At 45.2% G+C, this 19,185-nt stretch overlaps 1 protein-coding gene across 1 annotated transcript in view; it reads right to left on the minus strand.

Moving 5' to 3' along the window:
* Positions 1-1,075: 1,075 nt before the first annotated feature.
* The window catches only part of ANLN (anillin actin binding protein), a 72,557-nt gene continuing 54,447 nt past the window's right edge, over positions 1,076-19,185 (minus strand). Inside the window, exons 18-24 of the mRNA XM_044293890.1 lie at positions 13,387-13,422; positions 11,071-11,092; positions 10,869-10,981; positions 8,162-8,248; positions 6,928-7,035; positions 5,779-5,951; positions 1,076-3,099 (exon numbers count right to left, since the gene is read on the minus strand). Of these exons, the coding sequence (XP_044149825.1) occupies positions 2,976-3,099; positions 5,779-5,951; positions 6,928-7,035; positions 8,162-8,248; positions 10,869-10,981; positions 11,071-11,092; positions 13,387-13,422 (663 nt within the window). The 3' untranslated portion in view covers positions 1,076-2,975. The remainder of the gene's footprint in view (positions 3,100-5,778; positions 5,952-6,927; positions 7,036-8,161; positions 8,249-10,868; positions 10,982-11,070; positions 11,093-13,386; positions 13,423-19,185) is intronic.

The raw sequence follows: 19,185 nt of genomic DNA on the forward strand, positions 1-19,185 counted from the left end.
TGGCAGAGCATGGCTGCACCTGGTAGTTATGAACCATTAACTCCAGTGTGAAACAGGCCTCACATCCAGTGTTATCAGTGGTATCTTAGTCGAATCTCTAATTAACGCCCTCCTTGCTTGGTCTGTGAGTTTTGGCAAGCAGTCTATTTGTTCCACTTTGTTTTAGTGGATCAATGGTACACCATGGGGTGTTCAACGTTTGGAATGTATAGTGTCTCTGACTCAGTTAGATAGATCCTTGTTCTCCGTGTTGCCTAGTACTGTTGCAGACTCAAGGGACTTTCAGAACAAGTGTATTCAAACTCCCATGACATTTTGCACAGAGGGAGCTCATTTAACAATTATGTGACTTTGGAAGGAACACGCAACTTTTTTTAAATACAATATCTTTGCATTCCACTGTAACAATTTGTAATATTTTGTTAGGTCCATTATATAAAATCTAAATGTAAATTTTTATTCCAGGTCGTGTGGAAAGAAAAACAGAAAAAACACAGGGGGGGGGGGGGAGATGATCAAGTTTAGTAGACAGCCATTTCTCCCAACACTCTTCCCCCTCCAATCACACGCATGTACGCTATTTTCTGCTCAATATGCGTTAACAAGGAGAGGGGAATAAACCATTGCCAGACACTTTCTAGAACAAAAGGGTAGGGCTGAAATCCAACAAGCCCATCCCTTCTCTCCCTGAAACGTCTTCCATTGGGGAGAGACAGGACATTCACCTAACATGTATGGCTTGGTCACCTTCAAACACAGAACTTTACTATGGCTGCATAAATGGAAAATTTGTCAACAGAACATATATGTTGCAATATGAAATAATGTGATATGTTCTCATTTCTACATTTGGACTGGAGATGCAGTAAACCTGCTCCGGAAACTACACAACGGACAGAGCCTTCTCCTTCCGGCGCTGTCCACTATATAGTTTCTGGCGTTGGTGGCTGCCTGGAACAGCTAGTTGTGGGAGTGTCAGACCTCAACCGATCTGATATCGATAACCTATCTGAAAGATAACCTTTAAAATTTAAATAGAGGAAAAAACTAAAATGTACAAGAGTAAAACTTGTTTAATACATATATACAAAGTTTATTTTGCAATGACAAAATTGTCAAATCTTTTTACATTTGAAGAGAAAGACACAGAAAGTGAGACAAAAATATACAAAAAAAACAGACACCACTTTGAAATGTGTATGTGCGGGAAGGATTCATAGAAAGGCTGTTAGTGTCCACCCATGCGTTAATACAAAGCAGGATTCTATAAAAATGGTATGAATCTAAAATGAATGCAACAATTCAAAAGTACACAAAATAGTGATCAAATATGAACATCCAAACTTTTTCACCAAGACAGTGACAGAGAACATACAGGTTCAATACTTTTGTATAATACTAATATTCTAAACTTTTTTTTTTACGTATGGCCTCACTGTTCCTGAAAACGTATTTTTTTTAAATAGAACCAAAAGTTATGTTTTACAGCAGGGATGTCAAACTCGTAGCACCCCTAGCTGCTGCAAAACTACAACTCCCATCATGCCTGGACATCAGTCAGCCATCGGGGCATGCTAGAAGTTGTAATTGTTGTTGCTCGAGGGCCATGAGTTTGACATCCATGATTTACAGCAAACATTGCTTCAAGTCCAGAAAAATTGTGACATTAAGCTGAGATACTGGTAGTTACCTAGCTCTGGCTATGCAGCCATGGAGAGTGTGACTCGTATGAGCTGAAGTATGTGTGAAATTACATTTTTCTATTCGTTCTCAGCGTGAAGTCTAAGTGCCCGGTCACGCTGGCTATTTTGAAGGGGTGAATTCTGGAGTGGACACAGATGGAAAGTTTTGTCAGCAGCCTGTGGCTTCTGCCTCCCATTAATTTCAATGAGGCAACGCTGAAGATTGTGGTGAAAAGATGGTGCAGCCGCAAATCGCCGCTCTGAAATCTTCAGCGCTGCCTCCTATTTAAATGAATGGGAGTCCGAAACGACATCGCCAGTAGCTAAATTCCGCCACAGGTGTCCGCTCCCAAATTCCGTCTACATAAAATGCTGTGTCAACGGCCCCTTAATGACGTCAGATTTCGACTAACAACTAGCAGCTTGTCCTTTGCTTCTACTGTTGGTAACTCATCTCAGTACATTAACTGCTGTTTAAAACAGCTCTTAGATCTACAAATGTTTCCTAAACACGTATTGCCTATAGGAATAAAATAGTTAAACTAGTAACGCACGTAGCTGGCAATCCAGCAGCTTTATAAAATCACATGACTAAAAAAAAAAAATCTTAAAAATCAACTCTGGCATTTGTTAGCGGATGTCCCCAAGCCCTATAGATGGCAAATAATCCATACAACATATTAGCAAAGCACAACACAATCAGTTTGGTTACAATTAGATGCAGATGGAATCAAGTACCACATATCAGAAAAATATGTTGTAGAGGAAAAAGGCAAGGTTTCCATCTTAAATAAAACGGGTCAGAGAGAGCAAGGCGAGTGTTTACAAGGGTTAAAATCCAGCGCAACGTGGCGTGACGGTGACCCACTTTTATAAAGAGGGCAGCAGTTTTGCAATATTGAAAGCAAACATTTAAATTAAAACTGTGCTCATCATCGAGGTCCCAACACTGGGTTTTATATTGCACATAATATAGCAAAAAGTTAAAGCTCTCCCAAAAGGCACAATCCCATTACAAACCCAATCCAATAAAAAAGACTAAAAACAGATCTAAGAACATAAGCTACAGCCATCGGAGGCTCGCATTGTATAACCACCTCCTACGCATGGGTTCTCCTATCAAAAAGTGGTCAAGTGTAAATTAATGAGGTCAATGAAAAAGAATAAATACATTTTCTTCGCAGCCAGTGACTTCACATATATATGTGTATAATACGCCTGCAGTAAAGTAGAAGACACGGGAAAAGGAACGTGCTGTACAATGAATGGCACTTTAGTAAACTTCCACTATTTCTAAGCCTTGGTAGCTGGCCTATAACAGGCATCTGGCTGCCACATGCGCAGATCCAAAACGACTTGGTTTAATTTTTGCATCCAAAGGTTCCGCTCATCCTTCGTGTCTGCCGACAGCCAGTTCCTGGACAGAAAAGAGAAAGACATGATGAGCAAGCACTATAAGATGGGAAAGGTGTGCATTCAGTATTAAAGCTACACTTTAAACAGAAAACGTTAAACTCGGTGGTCAGCAACCTTTGTTGTGAAACTACAACTTCCAGCACACTTGCTCAGCTGTTCTTGTAACTCCCATTGAAGTCAAAGTAGGATTCTGGGAGTTGTAGTCTCAGAAAGGCTGGAGTGCTGTAGGTTGTTGATGCCTGGTTTAAACGTTCTGTTGTGTGTGGGAAGTCGTGACCGCGCTGTGACTCTCCGAAAGATGCAGCATCTTCACTGTGGACCAGAGGCTATTCTATGGATATCCATTCGGTTCTGAGTGAGAATGTAACGCTGGGTTCACACCTGAGCGTTCTGAAAGGAGCGCTCTGTATGCGCGATTGTACCGGCGTTTGCAATCGCGCATACAGAGACAAGCTAACGCCCATCGTCGCGCGTTCCCGAAAGTCTATGTACGAAGCTCATGTAGTTCTTGGGGCGTTGGGCGTTTTACAGCGCGATCGTACGCGCTGTAAAACTCCCAGGTGAGAACCATTCCCATAGGGAAGCATTGGTATCTCCTTGTTGAGCGTTTTACAGCACGTAGGAACGCGCTGTAAAACGGTCAGGTGTGAACCCAGCCTAAGAGAAAAACTGTTCAGAGTGAAGACACAGAATCGGTCAGTCACAGTGTGGTTACGTGGAATGGACCCAAGGATGATACATTCGGAAAGAAAGAACTTGGTAGAGAGATTAAATGCACAGCCATTTACCCAATGCTCTTCACAAATCAGGAAAAAAAAAAAAAAAAAAAAAAGAGGTTTTCCTGGAATGGTGTTCCTGGTTCCATGTATGTAACTAGTGATCTATAGCGATAACTCTGTCTGCTGTCCCAGTAATACACAATATGAAGGCGATAATGCTACATGCCTACAGGGTCTGTTCACACCTTGCCTTTTGTCTTTATGTGCATACTGGCACATACACTGAATGTATCTATAAGCCCCTTGCACCCAGCGTGTGGTAAAACCGTATACCTATATAGTGGCATGTCGGAGTTATATGAGGGGGAATAATTCCCACACACTTGAATGGAAAGAGCAGCACCAAATGCTCACCGATCACACATTTATGACATACTGTGGATATGCCATATATTTCCCAGATGGGAATGCCCTTTTAAAATCTAGGTCCACCTTTAATATAAATGACAAAGTGTTATATGTAAGCGTTATAAAATTAAAGGACTGTGAGGTGAGCATAATTTCATGAAAGAACCCAGGCCGTGAACATCAGCCTTTTTCCCGCTTATGAGGCGCTGTAAAAAAGGCACCCTATAAAGCAGTCATATAAATAGCCAGCAGACTCGGCCTTTAGTTGCCAGTCTGACTAATTCTGCCCACTCTGACTTTTCCTCTTTATTTTCTTAAACACGTGAAGTATCTTTTTTAATAACTGTATGTTTCTATGTGCGTTTTTCCTCTGTTATTCCAACTATAAATCTAGGAGTAGATTGACAACTGGGTGTGTTCCTGCACAGTCTGCCCCTACCAGCACTGATTGGACATTGGCAGACAATGCAGGGAAACATCGCCAACTAGTAACACCCAGCTTGGTAATATACCAGGGAGATTTAATACTGTGCAGCGAAAAAGCAGGCAAGCAGAGTTACTAACAAGGTTCAAGATACATATACAGTATACCATGGAGATTGATGTTACGCAGGGGTAAAACAGGCAAGCGGAGTTACTAACAAGGTTTAAAATGCGTATATACCATGGAGAAGTGCTGTGGTGCAGGGACAAAGCAGGCAAGCAGAGTTACTAACAAGTTTGGAGATAAATATATACCATGACGATTTTACGTTATGCAGGGATAAATCAGACAAGCACAGTTACTAACATCGTTCAAAATGAAAATGTACTATGGAGAGGTTATGCAGGAAAATCGCAGGGAAGCAGAGTTAGTAACGGTTCAGGATACATATATACCATAGAGATGTCATGTTGTGCAGCGATAAAACAGGCAATCAGAGTTACTGACAGCTGTAAATTTATTCCTAAACTTCTACTGTGAATAACAGAGGAACTGGCACCATATAGAGTCAGAAGAGACGCTCTATAATGGCGATGTCATGCAATATACAATTATTATTATAAAAACCGATAAATCAGGAGCGATTACATTCACGGTCTGTATATAAAGATATAGAGTTCTTCTGGCAATCTCCAGTGCTGCCATGAGGGCTCATTCAGACGACCGTATGTGTTTTGCGGTTCGCAAAACACAGATACTTGCTGTGAGCTTTCCTCATTTTGCGGACTGCACATGGCCGGCCCTATGAGAAAAATGCTTATTTTTGTCCACAATTGCGGACAAGAATAGGACATGCGCTATCTTTTAGCAGGGCCGCGGAACAGAAGTACGGATGCAGACAGCACACTGTGTGCTGTCCGCATCTTTTGTGGCCCCATAGAAATGAATGGGTTCGCATCAGTTCCGCAAAATTGCCGAACAGATGTGGCCACATGAATACAGTTCTTTGAATGAGCCCTAAATGTGACAGAGGACCATGAACACCTCCCATTCTACTAATTGGTCTATATGTGCATTGAGGGATACAAAAAGGATGCAGATTTTTATGAACGCCACACGTGATACTTACTTTGTGACACAGAGCGTATCTCTGCATTGGCTGACCAGTGTTTCTCTATCACCCTCTCTTTGTGGACGGACTGTAATCAATTCAAAAGTATTGGGCCTTGCACAGAACTCCCGATTGGCTGGCTCTATTTTTTTGCTTGTGCAGTTTGCAAGATTTAGTCTTCCAATAGGATTCTAGAAAGCAGTAAAAAGAAAAGTGAACATAACAAGCATATAAAATAATCCCTCTGGGGTCTCATTGACACGTGTCTGCTGTAAACTAGACCACCTATTGAAGCTGACGTCTTACAGGCACTTAGTCTGCGTTGACAAAGAATTCAGTTTTGTGCGGTCAACAGTGGGAGGAATGTTATAAAGCTGTACGCGAGTTTTATAGAAAAGCTGCTTTTTTTTGTGTAAGTGGATTGTGTGCAACAATTTGCAACTTTTTAAGATTTTCCACCATTCATGCTTCTGTATTATTATATTTTATTTTTTTTTGAAAACCAGGCGTGGCTTAGTGGAAGGGAACAGCCACTATCATATATGCTAAAAATCTGGCGCCATGTGTCTTCTCTAACACTAGAGAGATATTGTAGTTCACTTATTGTGACATTTAAAAGATTTTTAACGTAAAATTCTATTCTTAAAAGGGTTTTCTGAGATTTTAATACTGATGACCTATCCAACGGATAGGTCATCGGTATCTGATTGGTGCGGCTCCGACGCCCAACACCTCTGCCAATCAGCTGTTTGAGAAGGCACTGGCACTCCTGTAAAATGCACTACCTTCTCTCAGCTCATCAAGCACAGAGTCATACATTGTATAGCGGCTGTACTTGGCAGCACGCTCAGCTCCATTCACTTCTATGGGGCTGAGCTGTGCCTACGTCATGTGACTGATGTGGTCACCGGCCTAGGGAAAGCTGAGAGGAGCCTGTGGCACTCACAGGACCATCGCTGCCTTCCCAAACAGCGCACACACCAGTGAACTACAGATTTGTAAGCTGTAAAGTGGATTTTGTGTACAATGCGGATCTGGCAAAATAATCGCTTAGACACATTATATAAGTCAAACTCTTGGGGGTCTGGTAGAAGGCACAGACTCCAACCTCAAGGCCACATATGCAATGCCAAATGGACACACAAATATGTTATTCCAGAGACTAACCTTTCTTCTTTCATCATCTGGGTATGTCCAGTATGAAATGCAGTAGCCAGACAACACACACCAACGCCGATGCCAGGCCCCAAAGCCACTTACATCTTCAAACATAGTCTGGAACATAAACAAGGTAAGTGCTACCATCTTTTTGCATTTCCAATATGAAATCTCCTGCTCCCTTGGTAAAGTAATAGGTGAAGCCTTTAGTATTATCTTTCTACAAATACAGTGGGGCCATGTGTAGAAGACAACGCTTTATGCTGTATGTGCTGCTACAAAATCCATCTGTTAAATGAAAATCATTTGCAGAACAGATTTGCTTTTCATTGCCAATGGAGTCAACCTATGCCAATGGAACAGATTTATGGGGGAATTATTTGAATAGCACAGAAGATAGGTTACACTCATTTTAAGGGATTAGGTGTGATATGGAAATTGCAAACCTCTAACAAGCTGCCAGTATTTGTTTTGGCTTATGGAAAGCACAGCCGGAATTTACCCTACATTCAATATGAAAAGCTTTTTCTCGCTGCACAGATAACAGGGCCCGACACCAGGCTCCCTCGAGAGACAAGGAGGCGGTGTTCCATGTGCGCGCCGCTTCCTGGTCTTCACAATACGTTTAGTCTCCCCTGTAGCGGTGGCGTAGTGTAATTACAAGCACTTGCTACATTTACTTGAATGGAGCAAGTACGTGTGTTACACTGCGCTTCTGAGATGAAGTGCAGTGTAATAAACAGGAAGCAGCACTCACATGCTGATCAGGAGGGTGCTGTGTAACGTACCCCCGCCAATCAGATATTGATGACCTATCCTGAAGATAGGTCATTAATATTAAGATCTGGAAACCCCCTTTAATGTTGCAGACAAGGTCCCAAGTTTTTTTGCAAACACCCACAGATCCAGCGCTGCCGACCCATCCTCTTTAACAGGCTGCAGCAGGGAAGACATGCCGTATAATGCACGTAACCATCGCAGCCAATCGCTAACCTCAGAGGTGTACACAACGCGAGACTGCTAAAGCCAGTGATTGGCTGCATAGAGAACAAAGTCCCGGCTGCAGCCCGGAAAAGAGGATGGGGGCAGCTCTGGATCATAAGGGGCTCAGGGAAGGGAGTTAATCAGTTTGTCCATATAAAAACTGAACTCTGACAACCATTTTAAATAATAATGAATTACTACTGTATAAATATTAGGATCTTGTGATGAATTAAACATATGTAACATTGAGAACACTCACCAAGAAGCCTCTTTCTTCCACAAATGAATTTACTTGGCATTTAAGTTTTAGACAAATGTGACCTTCTAAAGGAGACAAAAATGGAACCTATATGGGGAGAAAAAAAGAAAGGCGTTATTGTAGTATATGAATGGAATTATGAAACATCACACTTTAGCTGGCAAACTTTCTGCCGCTGTATTATGCCAAACTGGAACAATCCTGATACCTCTTCCAGGGGACCAGGGCTACAGATACTTCTACCAGGGACTCTGCAGCACAACATTGGAAATATGATTCAATGCAGAGGGTTATTTTATCCGTGCAAATCAAGTTCCCTGACCACAAGCAATGCCTCTGATCCAGCTGTGTACATGTTGTGAGCCGTATGTAAGTTAATGTAAACCTTACCGATGACAATATGCTTAACTGCAGGTAGACACAGAAAGAGAATATACCACCCAAACAGTAGGAAGGGTATGAACACCTAAAGGGGTTTTCCCCCTACCAAACTTATGCTCTTTCCACTGGATTTGGGATAAATGTCCGATTGAGGAGGTCGGACTGCTGGGACCCCCACCAATCATGAGAACAAGTGGTGCTGATTGTGCCTGTCTGAATGGAGCTGTGGGAGTACCGTATTTTTCGGACCATAAGGCGCACCGGGTTATAAGGCGCACTATCAATGATCGCCTGCTAACGCGTTTATTTCCATATATAAGGCGCACCGGGTTATAAGGCGCATTAAATGAAACAAAACTCTGATACGGTACGGTAAGTCAAATTTTATTCAACTCTTTCATAATAACCATAAAATGGTCTTTAACAATAACTCTCAACATTGTTCAGTAAAATGAAATACAAACAATACACTAACTTTTTCACTTTATTCTTCTCCCGCAAATCCATCAAATTCTTCATCTTCAGTGTCTGAGTTTAACAATTGGGCGATTTCGGCATCAAGCACGCCAGTATCCCTCTCATAATTCCCATCATTATCCGAGTCAGTCTCGTTGCTGTTATCGGTACTTACCGGTAGCTCTTCAGTGATAATTCCAGCCTTCCTGAAAGCTCGGATGACACTGGAGACTGATACCTCCGCCCAGGCATCCACGATCCACTGGCAGATAGTGGCGTAACTCGCCCGGCGTTGCCTCCCTGTGTTAGTGAATGTGTGTTCGCCTTCTGTCATCCAATGCTCCCACGCAGCTCGCAATTTAGCTTTAAACGACCTGTTGACACCAATATCTAGTGGCTGGAGTTCTTTGGTTAATCCACCCGGAATGATGGCAAGCACCGAATTAGTTTTCTTCACTTTGGCTTTGACAGTATCGGTCAGATGGGCGCGCATGGAGTCATAGATCAATAGGGACGGAGATTGGTGGAAAAAGCCATCCGGTCTCTTGACGTAAACCTCTCCCAGCCAATCACTCATCTTCTCCTCGTCCATCCAGCCCTTCGGGTTAGCCTTGATGATGATGCCAACCGGAAACTTTTCTTTTGGCAGAGTCTTCCTTTTGAAAATTACCATGGGTGGTAGTTTCTGGCCATTAGCCTGGCAACCGAGAACTACAGTGAAGGATGACTTCTCGTTTCCTGTAGTGCGTATAGATACTGTACTGGTCCCTGTTCTCTCGACAGTACGGTTTACGGGGATATCAAAGGTAAGGGGGACCTCGTCCATGTTGGTGATGTGTTCTGGCCGGATCTTCAATTCATTGATCTTGCTCTTGCAGTAGGTACGGAAAATGGCCAGCTTTTCTTGGTAATCCTTTGGCAGTTGCTGTGAGATTGTAGTTCTTGGGCGGATGGAGAGATTACGCCTTTTCATAAAACGGAAGCACCAAGAGGGACCTCCTCGAAAGTCGTTGATCTCCATGTCGCGTGCTATTGCTTTGAGTCGAATAGAGACAGTAGAGACACTTCTACCTGCGGTTCTCTGTTCAATAACCCACTGTTCAATTTTGTCCTCCAACTGTGGCCATCTTGCTTTGTTTCCTCGGAAACTCAGTTTGGTCTTCTTTACCTGGCGCAGGGCATCTTCTTGCTTCCTCCACTTCCGTACCATTGATTCATTAATGTTGAATTCTCTCGCAGCTGCTCTATTTCCATGTTGTACTGCGTGTCTGATAGCGTTAAGTTTGAAATCCGCTTCATAAGCATGTCTCTTAACAGGAGCCATTTTTAGGGCAGCGAGTACCGGTATAGAAAATGAACGAATGAATGCGCACACCCCCTGACTACAATGGCCGTAATGCCCAATCCAAGCAGTGCAGCTTCCTAGGATTACCAATTCTAGGAAGCTGCACTGCTTGGATTGAGCATTACGGCCATTGTAGTCAGGAGGTGTGCGCATTCATTCGTTCATTTTCTATACCCGCTGCCCCAAAAATGTCTCCTGTTAAGAGACATGCTTATGAAGCGGATTTCAAACTTAACGCTATCAGTCACGCAGTACAACATGCTGGCCGTGCTAAAACATTTTGACACATATCAGTGCTAGGTCAGAAAACGCCATACATTAGGCGCACCGCATTATAAGGCGCACTGTCGATTTGTGAGAAAATTTAGGGATTTTAGGTGCGCCTTATGGTCCGAAAAATACGGTACTCTGTTATCTCCGGCAGTCCCATAGAGTTGAATGGAGCAGCATTAGACATGGGTGTCTTTGGACATTTGCCACTGACGTGCATCTACAATCACAGACATTTAAATATTGAGTTATTACCTTATCTAAAAGAAATTTGTTGCTTCCAACTGAAGCTAAAGAAAGCTTATGGCTCCCAACAAGCACAAAGTTACTGGTACGGACAGCACTTGGCCCTCCTGGGCTAGATAAAGCTGTGAGGAGACAGAGTTAGTTGGTATGCATTAGCCAGACAATATTATATAGGTTTCCACAGTTAGAAGATTTTATACAAGCCGCTCACCTGGTGTATGAATGTTGCTCTTCTACAATAAAATAAGAAGAATTAGCAATGTAAACATTTTAGTATATACAGCATGAAAATACATATCACATTACACTGAGCAGTGTTAGAACGGACACAGTTGGCGGACAGGTGAGGTGTCGGGTATTTTAGTTTTTGACACACACCTAGTCAACTGCCACCAATTTTTCCCTGCTGGAAACCCCCTTTAACAATACCATAACCCCCCATAATATTCTTATATCCTTATCACCTTGTGTTAAAGACTTTTCTTAATTTCTTTTACTAATGCTTTTCTGTGTAGCTAGCACAAGGATGGGGAAACTGCGGCTCTCCAGCTGTTGTAAAACTACAAATCCCATCATGCCCTGCTGTAGGCAGACTGGGCATACTGGGAGTTGTAGTTTTACAACAGCTGGAGAGCCGCAGTTTGCCCATCCCTGAGCTAGCATGTACTTATTGAGGGACATGCAATGGAGTAGCTGCATTCTAGTAAAGCTAGGGCATGAAAGGACTTTTGCACTGATTTTTATATATTGTAATATAGCTCCATACATAAAAATTTAACTAAATAGTCTTCATTAAAGGAGTATTCTCACAAAGGGAATTTATCACATATCTACAAGATAGAGGGTTTATGGACTGGGGCCCCAGTGATCAGATATTTATCACCTGTTAATTATGGGAATGTTAATTATGGGAAAACTTAAAATTTCCTAGCATTTGCTGCTCCTTTAAATAGCTGGCTGTGGTGCTGCATCTGACATAGATGTTAGAGCGCACAGCTAATTGCTTTTGTGGACTCAAGGCTAAGGTCGTCTACTTTCTCCGTCCCTCCTCTCAGTTGCACAGGGGGAGGTCTATTTGTGAGGAAGAAATGCACCCAAAATCTACAGGGAAGAAATCACACAGGCAGCATCAGTGTAAGGCTACTTTCACACTCGCGTTTGGTGTGGATCTGTCATGGATCTGCACAAACGCATGCGTTCAGATAATACAAACCGTCTGCACCTGCTCAGAACGGATCCGTTTGTATTATCTTAAACATAGCCAAAACGGATCCATATTGAACAATGGGGGACGGATCTGTTTTCTATTGTGCCATATTGTGTCAGTGAAAAAAGGATCCGTCCCTATTGACTTACATTGAGTGTCAGGGCGGACGCTTGGCTCAGTTTCGTCAGATGGACACCAAACTGATGCATTCTGAGCGGATCCTTATCCATTCAGAATACATTAAGGGCAAAACTGAACGGATCTCACAAACGGACACCAAAACGCCAGTGTGAAAGTAGCCTAAAGACAAAAGAGAGAACTCAGGGCAGAATCTACAGGGGGAGGATCACGCACATAGACCGCATCAGTCAATGTATACACAGTAAAGGGGAGATTATACAGGGGCATTATTAGAAGGATTACAGAACTAAAGCTGTGCTAGTATATAAAGGCAGGCTGCAAACTGCATATCAGGGGTCAAAGACTGAATAAAGGATGACAACTGCAGACAGACTGTGTGCAGCTTTTTAAAGGTAACTATTTTTAAAACAAATGTGTCTATATGGCATTTGAAGGAATGTTATCCGGTCTATCCTGTCCTACACATAAAGACATTTTGGGACATTTATTAAAATACCACTCAAGAGAACAAATGTCCTTTGGTGAAAATTGTGCAATAACAGTGACAGTCTGCCTACAAAAGCTTTGAAACTGTATTTTACCCATTTACAGACTAATGAGGGCAGCACCAGAACATTGGAGCATACAGTATCATAGCCTTATGTGCTCTATTGCGGGCAGAGTTTAAGTCCTCATGCTCAATGAGACTATGTCCCACCCTACAAACGACTAGCCTCCCTAAGGGTGGCATCTCAAAAGGAGTGGTGGATTTTGTACATGCCTGTAAGGAACTGTAACTCAGAAGTTATCAGCAAGCTCACGGTAGGCACGTACTGATGAAAGGATCTGCAAGTGATAATCAGCGTTTGCCTGAAAAACTTGCTAGAAGAGATGGAGAATGAGGGGAGGTCACAGAGAGAAAGCTGGGACATCAGTACGCACAAAAAGAAGATTTCAATGGGAGTGGCATGACTTGGTGCTTGCTTGTTTACAATTTTTTAATTTGCGAGCCATGAAGCGCGAGCTAACTGTGGGAGTATTGTAGATTATATAACACCGAGGCATGGTGCTGGGTTCCTTTTCTTGGCCCAAAGTAAACCAACCAATAAGTGTAACTGCCAGCAAAATGCACTGAATTTATAATACACTGCATGACTACACTGTCTAAATATTAGTAGTAAATCTGCCCATCGCACTTACAGTGATTGAAGTCAAAAGCCTCTTTGGAGTAATTGCCTAAAAACAGAAAGAACAAAGTAAATATAGTCCATCTGAAGTATGACTACATATGAAATAGTATGCTTTGACTAAGATTCTCTTTAATGGAACTTCCTCATTATGCATTTATAGTCAGTATTACCAAATATATCTCCATCACAGAAAAAACACCCTAATGTGCCCTTTCAACCACCATGTGGAAAGTGCAAGAAAATCTGTGCAGCCCCCAGAGCTAAAGAATAAGTTGCATTGTGTGCAGCACCCTATACATGCTTTGGTTCAATTGTATTGGTTTAGCTATTCATTACATATTCTCTGAAATCTTTATACACAATATGGGCAACATTTATTTTCTTTAGATACGGTACTCTGTACATTGTGTAGATATTGGCCTTTCTATATTTTTCTAAACATGTACTTTATATATGATGAAAAGCATGAAACGAGAATGAAAGAATTCAGACCTAAAATAACACTGCAGGAAAGGCCATCCGACCACCAGATCCACCACTGATCAGCAGAGAGATGGGGGCCCCTTCGTTGTTTATCCAGGCATATCAATGTACCTACACGTTCAACTCAAATAAACATGGCTGAGCTGCAGTACCAGGCACAGCTATATATATATATATATATATATATATATATATATATATATATATATATATATACACATACACACATATATACATACACACACACACACAATTCTTGGATACCCATCACGGGGGTCCACAGACGATACATTGATTGTGTATTTTAAGGATTAACCATTAAATCAAAATCAGAGAAAGCCCCTTTAAGTAATGCCTGGTTAAAGGGGTTCTGCAGTTTGTTTAAACTAATGATCTATCCTCTGGAAAAATAAGCAGCACCTGATCGGCGGGGGTCTGACACCCGGGACCCCCTCCGATCAACTGTTTGAGAAGGCAGCATTGCTCCAGAAGAGCTGCGGCCTTCTCACTGTTTACCGCTGGACCAGTGACATCACAACTAGTATCAATGGCCTGTGCGCGGCTAAGTTCCATTCAAGTGAACAGAGCTTAGCCACGCCCAGGCCAGGCCAGTGATGCTACGTGTTCTCAATCAGTGGGGGTCCCAGAGGTCTGACCTTCACCGATCAGATGGTTATGCTCTATCCTATGGATAGAGGATAACTTTAGAAATTAAACCCTTTAACCCTAATCTTAGTGAAGAATCAAAAGCACATTTCGTATTTTCATAGCAAGGTGTATTCATTGCTCAGTGTGAAGGTTGGAAAATACTAGAGGCTAATCTGGTAAGAGACCAAACAGGTTTCATTGCATTTCAACAAAAACAAAAAAAGGGAGGAAAGCCCTGCACTGACTGATGAAAAGGACGTTCAGGTCTAAAATCTTTTAAAAAAACGTTGGCACAAATGTTATATTACACCAATTGTTAAACACCCTGCACAATATAGAGTACTGTCACACCAACAAAGCAGGCTGTGAACACCAGGAGACATGAAGAATCATACCAAATACAGAAGAAGTGTTTGCATGAGATGAAAAGCAGAACCATGTCGAGTTCTGTGTGGAGCCTGGACAAAGAAGTAGCATTTTATACCACATCATTTAAGGGCAGTACAACTTTTATATGTAATAAAGCTTTATCACTAGAGATGGGAGAAGCATCATAGAGATATGCCATCAATGGGAATACCCCTTTAACTCGCACTGCATACTCTAGCCTGGGTACAACTGTATCCACTTCTCAGCTCACAGCAGGGAAAGCCATGTACATGTTTGATGCATCTGATTACCGGTAAGTGCTCTCATTCAATGAAAAGCAAATATATATTTTTTTAAATGGTAAGGCTATTGAAACACGCTGATAGAATTGCCCAAGTTAAAATTTTATTATGGTAGCCTACTGTAATAAATCTCACCTTCATCTGCCCCTCCGATCCAGCGCTGCTGCTTCTTTCTTCTTCTCCAGATCACAGCCAGTGAGATATTGCAGTTGTGGCAGTGACGTCCCGTATAATGCTGCATCATATAAGTGGCCTCAACAGTGTACGGTCCAAGACCACTGATTGGCTGCAGCGGTAAATAGGACTTCACCACTGTTGCCGCAACAATATCTCATTGTCTGCAGTAGGCGGAAGAGGAAGGAGCAGCAGCGATGGATCAAAGGGGCTGGTGAAGATAAGGAGATTTTTGTATAACTTACCAGTTAAATCTCTTTCTCGCTCTTCCTTGGGGGACACAGACCTTGGGTATAGCTCAGCTCCCTAGGAGGCGTGACACTAAGTAAAACTGTTAAGCCCCTCCTCCATCAGCTATACCCTCAGCCTGGAGATAGAGGCTACCAGTTGCGTGTCCAAGTAGTGAAAGGATAACAACCAATAACGGAAACAACCAGCCAGCAACCCAACGGGGCGCCAGACCATAACCCTGTAACCAAACACAGAAGGGTGGGTGCTGTGTCCCCCAAGGAAGAGCGAGAAAGAGATTTAACTGGTAAGTTATACAAAAATCTCCTTTTCTCGCCCATTTTCCTTGGGGGACACAGACCTTGGGACGTTCAAGAGCAGTCCAAGAAGGGAGGGACCACAAACCCAAGGCGGAACACCACCAGAGCATCAGGAAACCGCTGCCTGCAAAACCAGGCGGCCCAACGCAGCATCCGCTGATGCATGCGTATGCACCCTATAGAACTTTGTGAAAGTGTGCAGAGAGGACCAAGTGGCTGCTTTGCACAACTGTTCAGCCGAGGCCCGATGCCTCTGCGCCCAGGAAGCTCCGACTGCTCTGGTGGAATGAGCAGTGACGCCAAAAGGCGGAGGTCTGCCCTTGGCTCGATAAGCCTCAGACACTGCCAGTTTAATGAAACGGGCAATAGCCACCTTGGAGACCGCCAACCCTTTGCGCGAACCCTCCGGAACCACAAACAGGGAGTCCGTGCGCCGAAAGGACCCGGTGACCTCCAAGTAAATCCTCAACGCCCTGACCACATCCAGACGGTGCAGTTCCCGTTCTCTGGGGTGGGAAGGAGAGGGACAGAGCGACGGAAGGACGATGTCCTCATTGATGTGAAAGGCGGAGACCACCTTTGGCAGGAAAGTCGGGACAGGCCGAAGCACAACCTTATCCTGGTGGAAGATCAGGAAGGTTCGGAGCAAGAAGAGCCGCTAACTCCGACACCCGTCGGAGAGACGTGACGGCCACAAGAAAGATGACCTTGCAGGACAGAAGGCGAAGGGAGACCTCCCGTAAAGGCTCGAAGGGGGCTGATTGGAGCGCCGAGAGCACCACATTCAGGTCCCAGGAAGGAACTGGAGGGCGGTACGGCGGAACAGAGTGAGCCACCCCTTGTAAAAAGGTCTTAATTGGCCCTAGAGGGGCCAGGGGACGCTGGAGAAGAATAGACAGCGCCGAAATCTGACCCTTCAGAGAACTGAGGCACAGCCCCAGGTCCAGACCCGACTGGAGGAAGGACAGGATTGTGGGAAGAGAAAACCGGAGAGGTGGGATGCTCCGGGACTCACAGAACCCCAGATAGGACCTCCAAACCCGATAGTAGATCCTAGAGGATACGGGCTTACGAGCCCGGATCATGGTGCGGACTACGTCCGCGGAGAAACCCCGTCGCGTTAAGACGGCGGTCTCAATAGCCACGCCGTCAAACGTAGCGAGCCTAAATGCTCGTGGAAGATCGGTCCCTGAGAGAGAAGGTCTTCCCTGGAGGGCAGTGGCCACGGTGCGTCTGCCAACAGCAACATTAGGTCGGCGTACCAAGACCGGCGGGGCCAATCCGGGGCGATTAGAATCGCGGGGACGCCCTCTGCCGCGATCCTCCGAAGAACCCGTGGCAGGAGGGGAAAAGGAGGAAAGACGTACAGAAGGGAGAATTCGCGCCACGGAAGGACGAGCACGTCGGCGCCGTATGCCTTCGGGTCCCGTGCCCTGGCCAGGTATAGGGGGACCTTGTGGTTGAATTTGGAGGCCATGAGGTCCACGTCGGGGCGACCCCAGCGAAGACAAAGGGCTTCGAACACCTCTGGGTGCAGGGACCATTCTCCCGGGTCGATGGTGGACCGGCTGAGGAAATCCGCCGCCCAGTTGTCCACCCCCGGGATGTAAATCGCAGATAAGGCCGGCACGTGCGTCTCCGCCCAGAGGAGAATGAGGGTCACCTCTTGCATCGCTGCGAGTGCCTCCCTGATGGTTTATGTATGCCACAGCCGTGGCATTGTCCGATTGGATCCGAACAGGGTGGCCCTCAGCAGATGGGTCCAGTGTCTGAGGGACAGAAGAATCGCCCTCAGTTCCAGAATATTGATTGGAAGTCTGGACTCCGATAGAGACCAAACGCCCTGGACGGACCGGGGAGGGAAAACCCCCCCCACCCCCGTAAGCTGGCATCTGTGGTAATCACCAGCCAGTTCAGTGGAAGGAAGGACTTCCCCCTTAGAGGGATATGCAACCACCAGCCGAGGGAAGCTCGAGCCAGGGGAGGCAGAAGAAAGGTCCTGTCCAGACTCCTCAGTGATTTGTCCCAGGCCGACAGAATTGCCCTCTGAAAGGTGCGGGATCGGAATTGTGCGAACGGCACCGCTTCGAAACAGGCAACCATCTTTCCCAACAACCGCATGCTGGATCTGAGGGAAGGGCGGTGATGACGGAGGAGACTGCGAACCGACCCGCGAAGGGCCAGACGCTTGTCCGACGGAAGGCGGACCTCCGCCAACTCTGTATCCAGGAGCATCCCCAGGAAGATCAGCCGTCTGGAGGGGGTAAGGGAAGATTTGGGGTGGTTGATAATCCAACCGAACCGCGTCAGGGTCTCCAGAGTGAGTTCCACACTGCGGGATGTCTGAGAGAAGGAGGATGCCTTGACCAGGATGTCGTCCAAGTATGGGAGAAGAAAAACACTTCTTGAACGTAGAAGGGCCAAGACAGGGGCCAGGACCTTGGTGAACACTCGAGGAGCAGTCGCCAGACCAAAGGGAAGGGCGACGAATTGGAAGTGATCGTCCCCCACCGCAAAGCGCAGGAAGCGGTGATGACATGGAGCAACCGGAACGTGGAGGTATGCATCCTGAATGTCGATTGAGGCCATGAAATCCCCTCTTTCCAGGGAGGCCACTGCGGACCTGAGAGACTCCATCCGGAATCTCTGCAGTCGGAGAAAACGGTTCAGGCGTTTTAGGTCCAAGATCGGACGCACTGAGCCTTCCTTCTTGGGAACCACAAAGAGGTTCGAGTAGAACCCCCTGAACCTGTCCGTCGGAGGCACGGGGGCGACGACACCCTTGTCCATTAGAGAGTGAATGGCCGCGAAGAAGGCGGCCACTCGTACGGGATCTCGCGGAGGACGGGATCGGAAGAAACGGTCTGGCGGAATGGACGCAAATTCGATTTTGTATCCGCAAGATACAATCTCGAGCGCCCATGCGTCTGAGATGTGGGCCCGCCATACGTTCCTGAATAGGAGAAGGCGGCCCCCCACCCGGGTGGGTGGGGGCGCACCTTCAGGCAGAGGGCTGCTGGCCTGTGGGAGCCCGTGCAGGCTGGGACTTGCGCCAGGTAGGTTGCGTCCGAAAAAACGGCTTCTTGCGTCTATCCTGGGCTGGGCCAGAGGAAGAAGAACTGGCCGCGGGTCTAGACCCGGTAGGCTTGCGAAAGGACCGAAAACGGGACGAACCAGCGCGACCACGGGGGGCGCCCATTGGCCTGGACTGGGGGAGGTGAGTACTCTTCCCACCCGTGGCCTCTGATATAAGTTCGTCCAGACGGGTTCCGAACAGGCGGGAAC

This window comes from Bufo gargarizans, chromosome 5 (genome assembly GCF_014858855.1).
Source record: "Bufo gargarizans isolate SCDJY-AF-19 chromosome 5, ASM1485885v1, whole genome shotgun sequence".
NCBI classification, from domain to species: Eukaryota; Metazoa; Chordata; class Amphibia; order Anura; family Bufonidae; genus Bufo; species Bufo gargarizans.